The 21,286-nt window shown below is 54.7% G+C and overlaps 1 protein-coding gene across 10 annotated transcripts in view; it reads right to left on the bottom strand.

The window, feature by feature from the left end:
• Nucleotides 1-21,286, bottom strand: part of ACSF3 (acyl-CoA synthetase family member 3) — a 72,924-nt gene that overhangs the window by 39,575 nt on the left and 12,063 nt on the right. For all 10 annotated transcript variants that reach the window (XR_012093018.1, XR_012093017.1, XR_012093016.1 and 7 more), the window contains 3 exons: nt 13,317-13,471; nt 11,004-11,152; nt 4,177-4,289 (listed from right to left, as the gene is read on the bottom strand). Coding sequence is in view for 4 of the 10 variants with exons in the window: in XM_007994373.3 (XP_007992564.3) it covers nt 4,177-4,289; nt 11,004-11,152; nt 13,317-13,471 (417 nt within the window). In the remaining 6 variants the exon portion in view is untranslated. The remainder of the gene's footprint in view (nt 1-4,176; nt 4,290-11,003; nt 11,153-13,316; nt 13,472-21,286) is intronic.

Below are 21,286 nucleotides of genomic sequence, written 5' to 3'. Positions count from 1 at the left end.
ACCAATACACACAGTGTGCACATGGGTATCACACACATGCGGTGCGCGCACAGGTATCACACATACACACATGCAGTGTGCGCATGGATATCACACAGTGCCCGCACCGGTATCACACACACATGCAGTGTGCACACGGGTATCATACACCAATACACACAGTGTGCACACGGGTATCATACACCAATACACACAGCGTGCACACGGGTATCATACACCAATACACACAGTGTGCACATGGGTATCACACACATGCGGTGCGCGCACAGGTATCACACATACACACATGCAGTGTGCGCATGGATATCACACAGTGCCCGCACCAGTATCACACACCAATACACACAGTGTGCACACGGGTATCACACACCAATACACACAGTGTGCACACGGGTATCACACACCAATACACACAGTGTGCACACGGGTATCATACACCAATACACACAGTGTGCACATGGGTATCACACACACATGCAGTGTGCACACGGGTATCATACACCAATACACACAGTGTGCACACGGGTATCATACACCAATACACACAGTGTGCACACGGGTATCACACACCAATACACACAGTGTGCACACGGGTATCACACACCAATACACACAGTGTGCACACGGGTATCATACACCAATACACACAGTGTGCACACGGGTATCACACACACATGCAGTGTGCACACGGGTATCACACACCAATACACGCAGTGTGCACACGGGTATCACACACCAATACACGCAGTGTGCACACGGGTATCACACACCAATACACGCAGTGTGCACACGGGTATCACACACCAATACACGCAGTGTGCACACGGGTATCACACACCAATACACGCAGTGTGCACACGGGTATCACACACCAATACACGCAGTGTGCACACGGGTATCACACACCAATACACGCAGTGTGCACACGGGTATCACACACCAATACACGCAGTGTGCACACGGGTATCACACACCAATACACGCAGTGTGCACACGGGTATCACACACCAATACACGCAGTGTGCACACGGGTATCACACACCAATACACGCAGTGTGCACACGGGTATCACACACCAATACACGCAGTGTGCACACGGGTATCATACACCAATACACGCAGTGTGCACACGGGTATCATACACCAATACACACAGTGTGCACATGCGCCTCACATCCTATGACACTGTCAGACAGTTCAGCCTGGAGCTTAGCCATTTTGACTTTTGGTGTTTCCTTCAGGTTTTTTCTGTGTGTATCTATGTGTGGAATAGCTGTGCACACACTGTGTATGTGTGATACCTGTGCGTGCAGTGATACCCGTGTGTGTGCTGCATGTGTGATACCCATGTGCACACTGCGTGTGATACCCGTGTATGCACTGCATGTGTGTGATACCTGTGTGCATACTGCGTGTATGTGTGATACTCATGTGTTCACTGTGTGTGTGATACCTGTGATACGTCACAGGACATGACGAGTGCTACGAGCCAGTCACTCGACAAGGTGATGGAGGGGGCTGAGCCCTGGGTCTGGCAGGCCAGCTGCCAACTGGGGAGGGTCCAGATACTCTGGACCCGGGGATGATCCTGGAAAGGTGTTCTCCCATCCCCACACGGCACATGCCTTCCTGCGGGTACTTTGTTTCCTAACAAATATGACACCAAGTCTCATAATTCAGGTCCGAAGGCCTGGTTGATCATCTGCCCAGAAAGAGTCATGAGTCATCCCAGAGGCCTAGGGACAGCTATTCTCATGACTAGAGACAAACTGGTCCTGAGGGAGCCCTTCTGGGGAGCAATGCCGGCTGGGACCCACACCTTGGCCCAGACAAGAGTGGATTGGACGGCCCAGCTGACCGCCACAGCCTCACCTGAGCCATGTGGATCTGGGACCGCAGCACTGAGGGGCACCCTTGGGCTCTGGGATGCTGTGGAGAGAAGGGCCACTGTGTGGGGCTCAGATGAAAATACTAAGTGTGAGCATGGGGTGGGGAGTTGCTTCGCATGAGCCCCCAGGAGAGAGCAGCAGGTCCCCGATGCTGGGGCTTTTCAGAGTTCGCAGCGCCCATGCTGTCACCTGGTCGTCCTGGGGCGCCCACCCAACCCTCCGGGAACCCTGAATCTCACGTGTCAGAGGGCACAAACCCTGAGGCCCTCAGGCTGTGCTCCTCCCCAATAAGGGTCTCAGCCCCTGGTGGAGCCAGGCCCTGCAGGGCAGCTGTACCCCGCCTGCTGCACGGACTCCTTGGCTGAACAGGAAATGTTCCCGGGCCTGCTGCCAGCAGATGCCAACCCCCCGTATGCTAAGATTTAAGCAGCCCCAGAGCATCTGTGTGGCTTCACCTTGCAGGGTCTCCCTGCACGCCTGTCGCAGAGGCCACTGCGCGGCATCTCTGTCAGGGTGCCCAGGTAGCTGAGTCTGCCGCTTCTATTTCAAGCCTGTTTCAGGGAAGAAAGCTGCAGACAGAAACAATTAAAGAAACTCGGGCAGGAGCAGTCAGGTGACGCCGCAGCCAGTGCAGGTGTGAAGCTGTTAAGTTTTGTTTTAATTTAAGACAGAAACGCTCCCCACCCCCGCTCCGCCCCTTTCCGTGGCAACATCTCTGCCATTTCTGGCAGAGCAGGTGCTGAGAGGCAGAAGCGTCAGCTGACTGACACCTGGAGAAGGCTGCACAGCCACGCGGCGTCTCACTCCTCCACACGCCACTCACGCTCTGCTCTCTGCTGGGGACATTCCTGACTAGATGGTGTCCCCAACCCAGGCACAGACTGAGCCCCGTCCCTGCAGACAGGGCTGGACTGGCTGAGCTGGGGGGTCTTTGAGGTGGGGGCAGCGGTACCACAGGGCACAGAGTCGAGAGCCAGGAAGGGCAGGTGTATTCAGGAACCCGATATGCAGGGTGTGGCCAGCAGCCTAGTACTAGCAGGGCAGAGGCATGAATCCTAGGAGAGGGGTGTCAGGACAACAGCACAGGCTGGAGCCTGAGGCCGCCCTACAGAGGGCAGGGGAGGCGGGTATCCAGCAAGGGGCAGCCACCCAGGTGGGTTTCAGGAAGGTGCCCCACGGCTCTGTGGGGGCCACAGTGGGGGCCACAGGGGATAACAGCCCACTGCGAGTGGCCCAGACCAGGCAGGACACACCGTGCGGCCCTCCACACAAGGTGCGGCCACTGCACCTTTCAGTGTCATTTAATGACACTGAAAGCCACCCACGTCCTACTTGTTTGCTGGAGCTAAAACGTCCAACCACGACCATCGCTCCAACCCTCACGTGGTCAGGTGTGGAAACCAAGGTCCAGGGAGGGCGTGTGGCTGTTCCCTCATGAGAGCAGGACCCACAGCCCCTCAGCCTCTGTGCGGGGAGCTCAGTCGTGCCCGTGAGGGCTGAGACGGCGCCACAGAGAAGGAAATGTGCTGAGATGAGACTCAGGATCCCTCAATCTTTGAAAACCTCAGGGCAACACAGTCAATCATGTGTGGTATCAGGTGTGCATACTGGCTTTAGAGAAAATAATTTCCTTTTCAATCAAGATTCCACTTCCCCATAATCCCTAGAACTTTCTCTGTGACGTGAATTCACTTGTGATGAGCAGATTCTCATGTTAAAATCCTCACAGAAATAAGACAATGTCCTTTCTTCTCGTTCACGCTTGTCAGTTTTAGAATAAAGTACTAGATGAGGAGGCCACCACAGAGTACTGCACGGGCGCCCACCTCAGTGTGCAGGGCTCTGTCAATCTCCCCACACCTACTCTGGGGGCCTGTGGTCAGCGTCCCCTCAGGACGGGTGCCCGGGTCAGGCCAGTTCATATTTCTAACCAGACTCCCATCAACGACAATGGCCTCTGCTGCTTTCTCTCTTCCCTCAGCCAAGGCCATCGTGGTCCACATCAGCCCGTCCATGGATGGGGCCCCTGGGAGGAGCTGTGTGTCTGGGTGTGAGTCCCTTTGGTGTTCTGCCCTGGGCTCCCTCTGCCCACTGCTCTGTGAGTGCACAGACGAACCCACAGCAGGCAGGGCCCAGGACACCAGCCGGCACCTGCAATGTCCAGGAGGCCGGTCCCCTGCATGGAGGGGAGGCTGCCTCCAGCGGAAAGACACACCAGTGTAACCACCCTGGGGGGAGCCCAGCCTGGACACACAGCCACTAGCCTGTCGAGAGCAGAGTGGCTTACCTTGGTCCCCCTCTCGTCTCCCTCTGCGTGGACGGTGTAGGAGCAGCCTTCCTTTTGTGGCTTTTCTGAGATAATGCGCACCTGTACTCCGGGCAGCGGGGTCCCCACAGAACCTACAAGAGAGGAGAAACACTGAAAGGGAGGCTAGAGTGAGGAGCCTGGAGGAGAGAAGTGTGCCCTGCGCTCGGATTCCACTGGGCTCCTGTGTGCCACGTGCAGGAGTCTGTGTGGAGGGAGAGATGTGCCCTGTGACCCCGAGAGAACACGGCCTAGGAACCAGCGGGTGAAGAACCACACAATATGTGGCTGGTGAGCACGGTGTGCTCAGGCCCAGCCGATGCCACAGCGATGGCCACGCAGCACAGCAGACGCTCACGTGGCACACTGCGCCTGCCCTGCCCCGGGCCCCTCAGACATCACTTTCCCAGTTATCTCCCGAAGCCTCACAACTGCCCACGGACTCTGGTGTCATTTCCACTTTTATACACTTGTTGGCCAGGGAGCACTGGCGCCTCGCCCTGATGGCCCTGGGGCTGTCCATGATGAGGGGACCTGTGCGTGCCTGGGACACGGGCGGGCTAAGGCAGGACCTGCCCTATGTGTCCAGGAGGGGCTGTCCTGAACTCTGCATGGCAGGTGGATCACACTTTGTAGTAGCTCATTTATTAGAAACCCATGATTTGCTCAGCGTATCTACCCCGCCTGCACAGTTCCAACGTGGCTAAAATCAAACCTTACACTGGCCAGGGTGGGGGCAGAGCCCAGGTGGGGAGACGTGTCCCGCTGGCACACACGGGCTGCCGCAGCCTCGCTCTGCCTGTGGTTTAGGGTGCTGGTGGGACGGTAGAGGCTGCTCATGGAGCGCGGCCCTGGCAATGTGGCATCAGTATGGGCACGACCTGGGGGCAGAGCAGAAGTGGGACTTCCTGTCTATCCCGGGGTGTGAAGCCTTTGCCCTGGCCTGTATCAGGGAAGTGCCTGAACGCTTATCATGTGTGAGAGTCCACGCTGAGGTCTGAGGCACTTCAAGGGTCAACATCGAGGGTCAGTGCAGCGAACTCTGTAACCCACGGGGCGTCCCGGCCTCCAGACGCTTGGTGAAGGGTTGTTGGTGCCTGGCTCGCTCTTGCTGGTCCCGCAGGCAAAGCCGGGCTAGTGTGGTGCACAGAGCGTCACCTAGGGAGTTCTCTGTGATCCCAGGTGTGCAGACGTCCCGAATCTCCACTCTGGTCAGAAAACCGTGTCACCACCATGGGGGGTGTGGTGGGGCCGGCTTCAACCCCCTTTCTCCCATTCTTTCTCCTCCTTTATGTTTTGCTTCTGAAGATTTTAAAATGGGGGTGAAACCCGCGTAACACATGACTTGCCATTTCACAGTGCGCGGCATGGCGGTGTTCCGCACACACACTGCACAGCCCCCCGCTTGCACCAGTCAGAACCCCCGCATGGCCCACGACTGCCACACCCTCCCTCCCCAGACCTGGCCCCACGTCTGCTGTCCGCATCCGTGGGTTTTCTGTTCTGGGCGTTTCACAGGAACAGGAACAACACAGGCGGCCTCTCGCCTCTTCCTGGTGATGCCTCTACTGGGGTGGGGACGCCTCTACTGGGGTGGGGACGCCTCTACTGGGGTGGGGATGCAGCGCCAGGACACGGCACAGTTGGGGTTGGGGCGGGGCTGCAGGTGGGGAGGCCGTGTGGCCGTCCCACACCATCTGCAGAGGCTGAAGAGGCTCTGGGATGGTGTCTGGATTCTGCAGAAGACGAGCAGTGGCACTGCCCATGAGAGATTGAGGGGGGGGCCCCCGCCCTCCAGGTGCTGTTCATGAGAGATTGAGGGAGGGGCTCCCGCCCTCCAGGTGCCGTTCGCTGTGCCCCGGGCATGTGACAGTGTAGATGTGAGAGCTCAAGGGAGTGAACAAAGGCCGGCCCTGTGAGGGCCAATGTGGATGGGCGCGGCCGCAGGCAGGTGGGGGGCACTGCCTTCCTGCCACAGCCCACCTCTAAAATCTGTCAGCCAGCCCCTCCCTGATAACTCTGACTGGCCTGCGGCCCCTGTCCTGGTGTCTGGGACGCCCTGGTGCTCTGCGTGCCTGGGACCCAGGGAAGGGAAACCACCAGTAAGGTCCTGGAGCTCCCTGTCAACACCACAGAGCGGCCCAGGAGCTGTGAGCACCTCTGAACTCAACCTCCAATTAGAGTGTGATTAGGCCCAGCAGTCGTTGGCCATGAATTATTCATCTCCCTCCACAGGAACCGCACAGCGCAAGCCCGCCATAAGCATAACCACGACAGAGCTCACCCTCCACCCCGCTTCTCTCTCTCCCCCAAGCACAGAGGGGGCACAGTGCAGTGAGGCCAGGCGAGCCCAGAGCCTGCGGCTGGAGCCGACCCGAGTGCCAAAGCCACGGCCACCAGGGTGGGGGTTAGAGCCTGAGAGTGAGGAAGTCTCTTCTCCACTGTGCCCTCCGGAAACACGGCTCAGGAGGCTGCATTTTGGAGTTTTTGTGGGGCCTGTTGGATTTAATGCTGAGGCGACTTCACTTACTCTTTTCCAAACCAAAGAACTGACACTGCTGGTGATTTAGAGGCAAGGACAAAATCAGATACTTGATTCTGTTTTAGAGAAGAGGGTATGTCCCCAGCACCAAGGCATTGTCTTTGGCACCTGAAGAAACCTGCAGTCGGTAGCTGAAGACTCGGGGACTGGTGCTCTCGCATTTCCTGCCCAATGACCCTGAAGCTTCAGGGTCTCTGGATCCCCTTTCTCAGCTGGGGACCCCTCTCCCTGTACCATCTCTCTGGGGCTCCTTCCTGTTCGCCTGGGAGTTCTGATTCCAGTGCGGGGAGGGTGAGCCTCCCCTGGGCCTCTGGGCTCCTGTCTGCTCCTTGGCACCCTCGGTGTGGACAGCGGTCCCTGGGCTGCTCCTGACGCCCTCAGTGTGGACAGTGGTCCCTGGGCTGCTCCTGATGCCCTCGGTGTGGACAGCGGTCCCTGGGCTGCTCCTGGCACCCTCGGTGTGGACAGCGGTCCCTGGGCTGCTCCTGACGCCCTTGGTGTGGACAGCGGTCCCTGGGCTGCTCCTGACGCCCTCGGTGTGGACAGCGGTCCCTGGGCTGCTCCTGACGCCCTCGGTGTGGACAGCGGTCCCTGGGTTGCTCCTGAAACCCTCAGGGTAGATAGCGGTCCCTGGGCTGCTCCTTGGCACCCTCGGTGTGGACAGCGGTCCCTGGGCTGCTCCTGACGCCCTCGGTGTGGACAGCGGTCCCTGGGTTGCTCCTGAAACCCTCAGGGTAGATAGCGGTCCCTGGGCTGCTCCTGGCACCCTCGGTGTGGACAGCGGTCCCTGGGCTGCTCCTGGCACCCTCGGTGTGGACAGCGGTCCCTGGGCTGCTCCTGACGCCCTTGGTGTGGACAGCGGTCCCTGGGCTGCTCCTGGCACCCTCGGTGTGGACAGCGGTCCCTGGGCTGCTCCTGACGCCCTCGGTGTGGACAGCGGTCCCTGGGCTGCTCCTGACGCCCTCGGTGTGGACAGCGGTCCCTGGGCTGCTCCTGACGCCCTCGGTGTGGACAGCGGTCCCTGGGTTGCTCCTGAAACCCTCAGGGTAGATAGCGGTCCCTGGGCTGCTCCTTGGCACCCTCGGTGTGGACAGCGGTCCCTGGGCTGCTCCTGACGCCCTCGGTGTGGACAGCGGTCCCTGGGTTGCTCCTGAAACCCTCAGGGTAGATAGCGGTCCCTGGGCTGCTCCTTGGCACCCTCGGTGTGGACAGCGGTCCCTGGGCTGCTCCTGGCACCCTCGGTGTGGACAGCGGTCCCTGGGCTGCTCCTGATGCCCTCGGTGTGGACAGCGGTCCCTGGGCTGCTCCTGGCACCCTCGGTGTGGACAGCGGTCCCTGGGCTGCTCCTGACGCCCTCGGTGTGGACAGCGGTCCCTGGGCTGCTCCTGAAACCATTGAAGAGGCCACCGTGCTCCTGGCAGCGTGACTGCCTGGGAAGTGTGTGTGTGTGTCTGCGTCACTCACTAGCCGCATGACCCCTGGCAGGCTCCATGGGTTCTTGTGTGTGAATGGAAAAAATGACCCCACAGCAGGGGCTGTTTTGAGAAGATCAAATGAGGACACCCACAAAGCAATTCTATGTAAACAGTCATCGTCAACTACAAACTCTCTGTGTAGACAGATTCTGAATACACAGAACCTGTCCTGCTCACACATCCGGAACAAAGAGAGGACAAAGCCTGGAGCCCGTTACCCTTTCAGTCCTCACTTGCCTGCAGCCTGCAGCCCTCAGCGAGCTGAGCTCTGCTCATTCCGTCCATATTACGTGGTGACTGTGGCCGGTGGCACTGGACAAAACCAGCACATCCTACTAAGAAGGACGACGACGAGGACAGAGACTCGAGGGACTGCTCCCATTTGATTTCAAGGTCCCCATCTTATTTCCACCAGACAGCTCTAGCCACTGAAGAAAGAGCTGGTGCCACAGCCACCATGGGGACGTGTGAGTCAGCCCAGGGCAGGGGCCACCAGCACTGATGACGGTTTCCTGGGGTCTGAGACTAAAGCACGAGCCGGCCCACGGCAGGGGCCACCGGCACTGACAGTGGTTTCCTGGGGTCTGAGACTAGGATCTATTTCTCACCACTCGAATTGACTTCTTTTCACAACACACCCCCACCTGCCCTCTACCCTGGGCCCTGTCGAAGCAGGCTCTGTGCTCCGTGTGGCCGCCCCGCTGGCAGCTCTGCATGGCAGCCGAGGATCTCACTGTCATGGCCCTGTCATTTTGCTCATGATGACCCAGCCAAACAGAAACCTCCCTTTACACTCAGAATACACCTAGCAGACCCTAAGGCTCCCCAGGTCCAGCAAAGGGACCTAAGCCGACAGCCTCTCTTCCTCCCAGCCCAGCAGCCAGCCCGCCCTCACACTCACTTTGCAGGCCCCAGCACCATATCGCTGCCTGGCACCAGCTGGTCCCCGCCTGGGCCTGGACTCCTATGTCCAGGCTTCCCCTAGAGCCCCAGGAATCAGGCAGGCATGGAATGAGCCAAAGGGCATGCGGGAAGAGCAATGGGACAGAGCAGAGTCCAGCAGCCGGCCCCGGAGGAGTCAACGGACTTTCAACAAAGATCACCCGTTCCATGGAGAAGGGAGTCTTTTCAACAAACAGTGCTAAAAAGCTAGACGTTCACACACTAAAAAGGAACTGTGGTCCGTATCTTGCACTAAGTATAAAAATTAACTCAAAATGGATCACCGTGCTAAATATAAGAGCTGAAACTATTCTCTGTGACTTTGCGCTAGGCAAGGATTTATTAGATAAGACCTCATATAGACAATTCATAAAACAAATTGATAAATTGGGCCAAAATCTAAAACTCCTGATTTTAAAGATGCTGTTAGGTGAATGGGAAGACAAACCACGAGCTGGAAGATGATATTTAAAATTACACAGCTGACACTTGCGTCTAGAATTTTAAAAAGCTCTCAAAACTCAAGAAAACAAATGCCCCAATTGAAAATGGAATGACAAGAACAGAAGAGGTGCTCAACGCCACCGTCATGAGAGAATCATGAACGCAACAAGACACCCCCACCGCCCACTGGAGCACGGGTGCGCCTGACCTCCCGCCCATCGCAGGGCGAAGGGGAGGGCGCAGCCGCCCTGACACAGCAATCTCTCTCCTAGGTATCTGCCCAGGTGAAATAAAAACCCACGTTCACACAGAAATCTGCACACAAATGTTTATAACATCTTACGTGTCATTGCTTAAAACAGGGTCACAAGTGGTGGCACATCCACGCGACGATGCCACTCAGCAGTGAAAGGCGCAGACTCTGATGCACACAGCACAGACGACTGCGGGCGGAAGCCAGGCGGAAGCAGACAGGCTCAGAGGCCACGTCCTGCAGGATTCAGCCATGTGACCTCCCAGAAGAAGCAACACCACAGGAAGAGAAACAGGAACAAGGGGCTGGGACTTGGGGGTGGAGGGGGTGCGAAGCACTAGGAAGGAAGTTTGTGAGGTGAGGAACCCTTCTCTATCTCTGTCTTGACTGTGATGATGTTTCTGAAGACTCTCAGAGCTGCACGCCAGAGGGGTGAATTTTACTGTGTCTGCAGGTAAGCAGCTGCACAGACAGACGTGCGGGATGGTCTCACTTTTACGTCTGCACTGAGATCTCTCTTCTGCTCTGGACAGACTGAACGGGCCACACAGAAACAAGCAGGGCGGCCCCCCAGCAGTGGGCTCTGCTCCCAGAAGTCCCTGTGGAGGACCCGGGGCTCGAAGGCTTGGGTCAGATGAAAGTCAGAATGGGATGTGTTAGGGAGGGCTGGACAAGAGGGGCTCAGTACCAGGAGCCCACATCTAGAGAAGGAAGACAGGTGCCTGACTCATCCCACCCTCCCCACCACACCCACCTGCCCTGGCACTGCTGCTGGCGCTGCGTGGCACCCGGACTCCAGATGGAGGCTGATGTGGTCTGGAGCCAGCAGCATGGCCCCTGGCCTTCCTCTGAGACGTGCACCGACGCCTGTGTTCCAGGTGTTGCTGTTCTTCCCATTGTCTCCCCAGTCATCCAGCCAGGGGCCAGCACAGACCCCCCCCCACCCCTGACTGAGGCTTGGGAGAAGGCTGATTGGCCCGGAGGGGACAGGTCACCGTGCATCCCGAGTGCCCTCCTGGCCTGGTGGCCTGTCCCACAGGGCAGCATCCTTCACGCCGCCTTTCATTCCAAATGTGGGTGGTTCGAGACTGGCCCACCTTGGGGGGCTCAGGGCAAAGTGGGAGAGGAACACAGCTGTGGGAAATGCTCGTACCTGGCAGGCGTGCTGTGGCGGTCAGGGGCCCGGACAGAGCCATGCCGATCTCAGTCATGCCGTACCGCTCCAGCAGGGTGTGGCCCGTGATGTTCTTCCACTTCTCCAGCACCGGGATGGGCAGGGCAGCTGAGCCTGAGACCATGAGCCTACGTGGCACAACCAAAGGCAGGTTTAGCCCCTCGGGACGCGGCCCTCGCGTGCAAAGGTGGCAGGTTTAGCCCCTCGGGACGCGGCCCTCGCGTGCAAAGGTGGCAGGTTTAGCCCCTCAGGACGCGGCCCTCGCGTGCAAAGGTGGCAGGTTTAGCCCCTCGGGACGCGGCCCTCGCATGCAAAGGCGGCAGCTCCTTCACGAGAGCAGGAGCCCCAGGCGTGGGTCCGGCACCACCGTGCGACACCTGGGACCAATGCTGCAGTCTGCACTAGGGCGTTACTTTGTTTTTTGAAAATGATTTGTTGGGTTTATTTTAGAAGGAAGCAGGTCCAACGGCTAATGAGGGTAAACAATGTGCTTAGGGTCCGTGGTGTCCCCCGCAAAGTTCCTGCGCTGTTCACAACCACGCTCAAGAACACCAGTGACCGTGCAGCTGCCCACCACACAGTGATCACAGGTGAACAGCAACGGTGCTGCGGGCTGCAGCCAGGCACATCTGGGGACTAGAGCCAGCTCAGCTTGCAGGGCTCCACAGGAGAACGTGGACACGGATGAATGGCTGCAGCACCCAAGGGGCTCAGAACCGCCCACAGAGCTGGAGCCGTCTTGGCTCACACGCTTGGCTCAGGTTTGGCAGGAGAACACGGGTCCTGAGAACCCTGAGTGCCCGCGCTGCTCACACAGCATTTCCTGCAGCCTCACGGGCAGTAGGGAAGGTGCTTTTGTTAGTGGTTTGAGCAGAGTGGTCCCTGCTGCTGCCCCTGCTTTACGAGGAGGCACCACTGACAGGACCCTCGCTGGGGGATCCAGATGGCTGAGGTCTCATTGCCTCCGTCATCCCGGAAATCACCTGATCCTCTCCTTCACTGACCTCGTTCTTGCCCTCTGTTCCTTAGATTTAGTAAAACATGCTGCTCATCTTGCTCAGCTCAGGGTCTTCCCAGCCCCAAGGCATCCCAGCAGTAGCAGCAGCAAAACCATGGGCTCCGGCGGCCTCACAGAAAAGGGGCGAAGGAACGGTAAAGAGAGCAAAGTGGGATCAGATATATGCCTTGCACAACCTGGAATTCTCTCCAGGAACGAAGGTGCTGCTTCCCTGTGCACTTCCTGGGGACTGGGAGGAGTGCGCGGCAGCCACAGACACGCACACATCCCACTGGAAACTGGATGACAGTCAAGCCTTCAGTTCCTGCGGTGCGCCTGCCACACCACCCCCTCCCTCTCACAAAAAGAAAAAGTGCCCCACCCACGACTCTGCTGGAGAGGAGGGCCTGGGATGCGTGTGAAGACTCACTGAGCCACACGTGTGCATTTCCAGTTAGTGCACCACACTCCAACAGCCACGAGGGAAAAGAAACGTTCCCATGCCTGCAGGTTCAGGCAGGAGTGTAAAGCAAACACGCCCCTGAGTGGCCCCAAAGACCAGCTCGTCCTGGGAGGGAGGGGTTTATCCAGGGAGCTGGGAGGGGAGGAGCAGGGCTGAGAGGAAAAGCAGCAGAACATGCCCCAGGCAGGAGGCGCCACAGGGCTGCCCACGAAGGCACTGCATAGTAGAGGCAGGAGCCGTGGGACATTGGGCAGACAAGGCATGAGTGAGCGAGTCGGCTTACTGTCCTCACCCTTGTCCTTCAGACTCCATGACAGAGAGAGACGGACGGGAAAGAGAGAAGACAGATAGATGGAGACAAAGACAGATGGAGAGACAGGAGAGATATAGAGAGAAGACAGAGAGACAGACGGAGAGACAGATGAAGAGAGATGGAGAGACAGAGAGAAAACAGAGACAGACGGAGAGTCAGACAGGAGAGACAGAAGACAGAGAGATAGATGGAGAGATAGAGACAGACGGAGAGAGAGAGAGACAAAGAGAGACAGAGAGAGACAGAGAGACAGAGAATGACAGAGAGAGTGATACAGAATCCAAGTAGCTATCAACGTGGATGAGATTATAGATATACATACAGACGGGTAGAGAGAGAGACAGGGAGAGAAAGAGAGACGGGGGGAGAGAGAGAGAGATGGGGAGAGAGCGAGGGAACACTGAAAGGAAATGGAAAGCAGTGCTTCCCAGAACTTAGTAGAAGTGATTTATTAGAAATAAGTCGTATCTGTTGATCTTTAAGACTTTCTGAACGGGAAAGTGGGCTCTTTTCACTTACCTAATTTTTTCTTCACAAACTGCACGCAAGAAATCCTGGGCGTGCGGCTGGGTAAAATGCCTGTCATAGTACTCCATCAGCTTGGTGTATATTGTAGGCACTGCCATGAAGACATTGATTCGCGGCATTTCAGAACTTAAGAACTTTTCCCAAACCTACGGAGGAAAGGAAGCACTCGGTAGGAAGATGAGCAGGCACTGAGGCCGCAGCAGAGGCTCCTGGCTCCAGGCACAGCGTTCTCACATTCTCATGGTTTACATTCAAGAGTCTGCAGTGCCTCCCGTCTAAAAGGGGTGCCTCAGACTCTGACCCCTTCCCACAGAAGCCATGTTGCGCGGGACAACTGCATTTGGCCTGTGGGGGGAAGAGCAATCGTGAGTAGAGCTGGGAAAGGCCTTCGGGATCTGCAGCCTGCACAGACATGAGTGGCCAGGCTCTTCCAGCTACACAGAGGAGGGCGGATGTGCACCTTGGGGAAGCTGACAGGAGGCCCCGGTCAGCCGCCCACCCGCAGACCCGAAGTCAGCACACTTCCCAGTATGCACAGGCATGCAGTGACTAGTGAACGGTGAAGTCTTTTATTTAAAAGAGTCATGTGAATTTTATATTTTACTCCATAATAAACATTTCTTGCTTACATATAAGTATGTTTTAAGTTCCTCACTTGTTAGCAGTTTATCGCGTTGCCCATAAAGCTTCAGGAAGACCTGGTGAGCCACGCTCGTTCCATGGCCCTCTCTACCCTCAGTGTTCCACACGGAGCCCCGAACGGTGTGGCGGAGGGCACTCTTCATGCTGTGGGGTCAGCACCTAAGGAAGGCTCATGACACACAGGACAGATCTCGCCCACAGGGCATTGAAACTGGGGTGGATGGATGCCGATGCCACAGTCCAGCCCTAGTCCATCTCATCTCCTCACTGGACTCTGGCAGTGACGAGTACCTCACCACAGCTGCCTGGCAGAGAAAGGCAGGAATCTCCAGAGAAGAAATAGTATAATTCTTTCAAAGACAAAGATTAGAACTCTTCAAAGTTACAAAGCATGTAAGGAAACAAAGATGTAACCCCAAATTGAAGAAGTCTCAGGAAATCCAAATATCAGGACCACCAGACAAAGCCCTTCAAATAACTGCAACAAGCAGATTAAGGAATTTAGAAGAAAAGATGAAGGCCGGGCGCGGTGGCTCAAGCCTGTAATCCCAGCACTTTGGGAGGCCGAGACGGGCGGATCATGAGGTCAGGAGATCGAGACCATCCTGGCTAACACGGTGAAACCCCGTCTCTACTAAAAAATACAAAAAAATTAGCCGGGTGCGGTGGTGGGCGCCTGTAGTCCCAGCTACTCCGGAGGCTGAGGCAGGAGAATGGCGTGAACCCGGGAGGCGGAGCTTGCAGTGAGCTGAGATCCGGCCACTGCACTCCAGCCTGGGCGACAGAGCAAGACTCCGTCTCAAAAAAAAAAAAAAGAAAAATAAAAAAAAAAAAAAAAGAAAAGATGAACAACGTGGGGAAAATGGAGAATTGCAAAGAGAAGTTGAACTGCAAAAAATTGTAAAACTGAAAAACATGAGATCTGAAATGAATTCACTCAATAGACCAAATAACAAACAAGACACAGCAGAAAAGAGGAAAAAAGTCAGACACAGTCAACGGGCGTGATCTACGCTGACGCGCAGACGGCAAAGCAAAGACACAGGCGACCAGAGTGCGGGAGACGGCAGCACCCGTGGAGCAGCACCCATAACACTGCCATCGAGGGAGGGCGGGGGAACAGACAAGCAGGCGGAGAGAGGACATGCTCGTGGACGGGAACACTCCACGCTGTGAAGACGGCAGTTCTTCCCACGCTGAGCTCCAGCTTCAAAGCAATCTTCCCAAAATTCCAGTAAGCTTTATTTTGCAGAAATTGATACACTTATCCTACATTTTACACGAAAAGGCAAAGGACCCAGAAGATCCAAAATAAATTTCAAAAGGCAGATTAAAGGTGAGAACACACGGTTCCCAACTCCAAAACTGACATAAACCAGAAGTAATGAATACAGTGTGATGTTGCGTAAGATCAGACAAGAGACCCACAGAACACACTTGAGAGTCCAGAAACAAACTAACGCACAGATATCTGGTCACGTGATTCTTGGCAAAGAAGCCAAGTCCCCAACAGGGGAAAGGACAAAAGGACAAATCTTTCTCACAAATGGCAACGACACACTGAATATCTCCATGAAGAAGGTGAATCCTAGACCCTACCTCACACCAGATGCAAACTTAACCCAAAGTGGGTCAGAAACCTCCATGTATGAGCTAAAATTAGAAAACTTCTAAGAAAAAACGAAAAGGAGTATCTTCATGACATGACCTGTGGTTTGGCAAAGACTTCTCTGAAGAGATAAAGCACAATCTATAGAGTTTAAAAATTGGGCCGGGCGCGGTGGCTCAAGCCTGTAATCCCAGGACTTTGGGAGGCCGAGACGGGCGGATCACGAGGTCAGGAGATCGAGACCATCCTGGCTAACACGGTGAAATCCCGTCTCTACTAAAAAATACAAAAAAAAAAAAAACTAGCCGGGCAAGGTGGCGGGAGCCTGTAGTCCCAGCTACTCGGGAGGCTGAGGCAGGAGAATGGCGTAAACCCAGGAGGCGGAGCTTGCAGTGAGCCGAGATCGCACCACTGCACTCCAGCCTGGGTGACAGAGTGAGACTCCATCTCAAAAAAAAAAAAAAAAAAAAAAAAGTTAAAAAATTGATAAAATGAATTTATTTTAAAAAATTTTTTATGAAATGAATTTCATCAAAATTAATGTGTGCTTCAAAAGACACATTAAGAAAATAAAAAGACAAGCTGCAGTTAGAGGGAATATTTGCAAACCATACATCTGAAAAGAGACTTGTATCCAGAATACACAGAGAACTCTTACAACTCAATAAGAAGACAAATAGCCCAATTTAAAAATGGTCAAAAGATTTCATTAGACAGTTCACCAAAGAGTACATATGGATGCAAACAAGAACATAAAAAAACAGCACTGGGCGCAGCGCTCACGCCTGTAATCCTGGCACTTTGGGAGGCTGAGGTGGGAGGATCCCTTGAGCTCAGGAGTGTGAGACCAGCCTGGACAACATAGGGAGGCTCTGTCTCTACAAAAATAATTCAAAAGGGAAAAAGTAAAAATAAACATAAAAAATGCTCAACATCTGGCAGGGTGCGGTGGCTCACGCCTACAATCACAGCACTTTGGGAGGCTGAGGCAGGCAGATTAGTTGAGGTCAGGAGTTCAAGACCAGCCTGGCCAACATGGTGACACCCCATCTCTATAAAAATACAAAAAATTAGCTGGGCCTGGGGCTGTGCACCTGTAATCCCAGTTGCTGAGATGGCTGAGGCAGGAGAAGTGCTTGAACCCAGGAGTGAGCCGAGACCGAGTCACTGCACTCCAGCCTGAGTGACAGAGCAAAACTCGGCCTCAAAAAAAAAAAGAAAAGCTCAACATCAGTAGTCATTAGGGAAACACAAACTGAAGCCAGTGACAAGTGCTGGCAGGACGTAAAGAAATGTAAACTCTCATAGGCTGCTGGTGAGAACATACAGCAACACAGCCATTTTGGAAAACAGTTCGCCAGTTTCTTTTCTTTCTTTTTTTTTTTTTTTTGAGACAGAGTCTTGCTGTTACCCAGGCTGGAGTGCAGTGCTGTGATCTTGGCTCACTGCAATCGCCGCCCCCTGGGTTCAAGCGATTCTCCTACCTCAGCCTCCTGACTAGCTGGGATTACAGATGTGAACCACTGTGCCCGGCTAATTTTGTATTTTTAGTACAGACAGTTTCACCATGTTGGTCAGGCTGGTCTCGAACTCCTGACCTCAAGGGATCCACCTGCCTCAGCCTCCCGAAGTGCTGGGATTTCAGGTGTGAGCCACCGTGCCCAGCCAGTTTGCCAGTTTCTTAAAACACTGAACAGAAAGTCACCATACAACCCATCAATTCTATCCCTCTGTGTCTACGTAAGATCAGTGAAAGCGTGTCTACAGAGATTTATACGTAAATGTTCACAGCAGCATTATTCATCGTAGCCCCAAACTGAAACAGTCCAAATGCCCATCAGATGGTGAATGGATGAGGAAAATGTGTTGTGTCCATACGATGAAGTACTACTCAGGAACAAGCTACTAATGCACACAATAGAACATGGATGAAACTCAGAACCATCCTGCAAGTGAAAGAAGCTGGAATAAAAGACTGAGTGTGACGCAACCCATTTGCATGCACTGCCATCTAAAACAAGGAAAGTCTAGAGGCAGAAAGCAGATTCGTGGTTGCCAGGGGCTGGGAATGGCGGGGGGCGGGGAATGGACACTGGTTTGAGGGAATGGCTACACAACTCATAATTTACAATAGTGAATTTTACGGTGTGTGAATTGTATCTCGATAGAGCTGTTTTTGAAAAGGAAGGGTGCAATAAAAACAATTTCAGTGAAACAAAATTGAGGGATTTTTTAGCAAAGCTGTACTACAAGAGCTACTAAAAAGAAGTTCTCCAGGCTGAAGGGAAATGAGTTAGGGGGAAGCAAGGTGCTTCCTGGAGAACCTCTGTAGGGATAAATGAAGGTACCAGAAGAGGAGACATGTGGATAATTTAACAAATTTAAGGACTCCTGATATGGTTTGACTGTGTCCCCACCCAAATCTCAACTTGAACTGTATCTCCCAGAATTCCCACATGTTGTGGGAGGTACCCAGGGGGAGGTAATTGAATTACGGGGGCTGGTCTTTCCTGTGCTATTCTCATGATAGTGAATAAGTCTCACAAGATCTGATGGGTTTATCAAGGGTTTCCGCTTTTGCTTCTTCCTCATTTTCTCTTGCTGCCACCATGTAAGAAGTGCCTTTTGCCTTCCGCCATGATTCTGAGGCCTCCCCAGCCATGTGGAACTGTGAGTCCAATTAAACCTTTTTCTTCCCAGTCTTGGGTATGTCTTTATCAGCAGCGTGCACATGGACTAATACAGTAAATTGGTATCAGAAGAATGGGGCTGGGGGCGCATGAAACATGCAGCCACGTTTGAGAACTCTTCTGCAGCTTCCACTCAAATGAAACATATGTCTAGCCTGTGAGCCGGCACCAGGAGGTGCAGATCCAAGAGAAATGTCCACAGGGACATCTGTGTGAGAATGTTCATAGCAACCGTGACTTCTAATAGCCACAAACTGAAAACAATTCCAAATCTTTCAAGAGCAGAATGGATAAGCATACTGTGGCTTCTGCACACTATGAAATACAACACAGCAATGCAAAAAGAACAAACTGCATTTGATGCAACACACAGATCAACTGTCAAACAGTACAGTGAACCAGAACACAAATGTGACCCTGAGGCACGGAAAATGGAGCACACGTGTAGAGGGACAGTGCTTAGGCGGGGAGAGCATGCGTGTAGAGGGACAGTGCTGAGGCGGGGAGAGCACACACACAGCGGGACAAGGCTGAGGGGCGGGGAGCAGGCACAGAGGTGAAAGACACGAAGGATGGCATTTCTTGGAAGTCATCCAAATCTTCAGAGGGCAGCTGCCGCCCTAAAGAAGGGCACTGAGAGCTGAGTGCGACCTCCTTCCTCCAGCACATCCCAGTGTGTTGCCACACTTCCAAGACCTGTAGGACCTGGAGGCCCCTGAAGTGCTCCTTAACATTTGACTAACTAGCAAGTGCTTCTGAGGCAGCAGGAGCAGGCCTGTTGCTCTAACCCAAGTTACCACAGCACAGACCCTGCCAGATGGCAGTTCCCACGCAGGCTGCTCCGAGGAGCCACCCCCAGCTGCCCTGATTTGCTGCCCTGCCCTCCTGAGTCCATGCTGCGATCCTGAGGACGTCAGCCAGGGCAGCGCTGTCGGAGACAAGTGACTGATCTGAGCCTCTGGCGACTTTGCGGCGACTTTGATCTCTAGAGGCTGTGGCTGCATATCCATCTTCCGGCATCCTCCTCCTGTCCCCCAACCCCATCCGTCACCTGCAGGCACTGACACACACGGCCCTCTGTGCAGGATGACTTGAAGACACCGCATCTAAGACTGTCCAATACCACCGCAGGTGTCTGGTCACCCCACACTTGTATCCTACACATTCTTCAATACAATCTTAGACAACCCCAATATTCAATAACGCTGACAGCTGGATTTTACACATAGAAATTTCTAAAGTCAGAAACCCTGAAATTTGGGAGTTGATGGAAAAGAGCTGCAATCTTTTGTAGCCACAGCATCAAATTTGTTTAAATATTAAGTTTTTGGCTGGGCATAGTGGCTTATGCCTGTAATCCCAGCACTTTGGGAGGCTGAGGCAGGTGGATCGTGAGGTCAGGAGTTCTAGACCAGCCTGGCCAACATAGTGAAAACCCGTCTCTACTAAAAATACAAAAATTTAGCTGGCTGTGGTGGCGGGTGCCTGTAATCCCAACTACTCAGGAGGCTGAGGCAGGAGAATCGCTTGAACCCAGGAGGCAGAGGTTGCAGCGAGCCAAGATCGCGCCACTGCACTCCAGCCTGGCTGACAGTGTGTGACTCCATCTCAAAAAAAAAAAAGTTTTCACAGCATAGTTTAGAGAAAAATCTGAAGTAAGCGTCAAAAACAGTGCAGGTCTGAGGCTTTCCCGTGTCCATTAAAGGTCTGAGGCTTTCCTGTGTCCACTGAAGGTCTGAGGCTTTCCCGTGTCCATTAATGAGCCAGTCTGCAGTGTCTGGAATATGACAGCAGACCCCCAGGCAGAGACCCCAGGGCAGATACTCTCAGAGCAGAGATCCCTGGGCAGACGCCCTTGTGACACAGACCCCAGGGCAGGGACTCCCATGGCTGACGCCCCTGGGCAGAGATGCCGCAGCAGCAGCTCCCAAGCTGTGTGCCTGTGGGCACCAGAAAGAGCCAGGTGGTGTCATTCACACAGTGCTGGAGAAGAAGCAAGCTGAGAAAGTCCAGATCCTTGACAGCGGGTCTGTGCCAGCACCTGCACCCACCTGCCTCTCACCCTGAGAGTAACACTCTTTACTCGGGAGGACGGAACCAACCTGCCCTTGGCTCCCTGGGAGATGCTCTGCCTCTGCCCCTGCAGCTGCATCTCACCCTGGCACAGTCCACGACAAAGGCCGTGGCTACCTCTGCCCAAGTGACCATGGCAGACCAGCCACCGCCAGCACCCGCGCAGCCCCCAACAGAGGTGCAGGCCTCTGCCCAAGTGACCATGGCAGACCAGCCGCCGTCAGCACCCACGCAGCCCCCAACAGAGGTGCAGGGCCAGGCTGCCAAGGAGCAAGGGCTGAGGTGGGGCAGGTTGAGGAGGCCCAGTCACAGGCACAGAAACCAACACCCTCGACAGAGCTGACGGCCAAATGAAAGGAGGGGCTCAAGGTGGAGAGGAGGGAACAGCCCCAGAGGAGCCCCCAGAGACATAGCAAAGGCACCAAAGGTCCCTACACACCAGGCGCTGCACCACCCACACAGCGCACACACGGGGAACTCACTGCAACAAAACCACCTTCGTGTTCACCAAGGACAGCTGTGTCCATTTAGGGCGCACCCCAGAGACAGCCACACGGAGGGTCGGGCCACTAAGCCAGATCCCTACCGGGGGAGCCAGGACAGGTCTGGAGCAGAGCGCCAGGCAGATGTCTCCAGGATGGACCACACAGATGAGGCCACCTCAGTGTCTGCCATCTTAACCAGAGTGCTGTGTTGCAGCTGTGGTCAGTGCTGAGATGTCCATGAAAAATAAGGGCTGAAGCCAACAAGAATGTGGAGTGTCAGGGATACGGGGCCCTGGGGAGGCTCTTCAGGTGACCCTGGCGACAGGGCCCTCCGGAGGCTCTGTGGCTACAGGCGCCCTGGCAAGCAGTGGAGGGAGCTCACGGCTAATGACGCAAGTGTGTTGGCAGCCACCTGTCGTTGGCACGGCAGTAACTGCTAGATTTTAAAGAGGTCGTTCTCTA

This window comes from Chlorocebus sabaeus, chromosome 5 (assembly GCF_047675955.1).
Source record: "Chlorocebus sabaeus isolate Y175 chromosome 5, mChlSab1.0.hap1, whole genome shotgun sequence".
NCBI lineage: Eukaryota > Metazoa > Chordata > Mammalia > Primates > Cercopithecidae > Chlorocebus > Chlorocebus sabaeus.
This window is presented reverse-complemented; position numbering and strand designations above follow the sequence as displayed.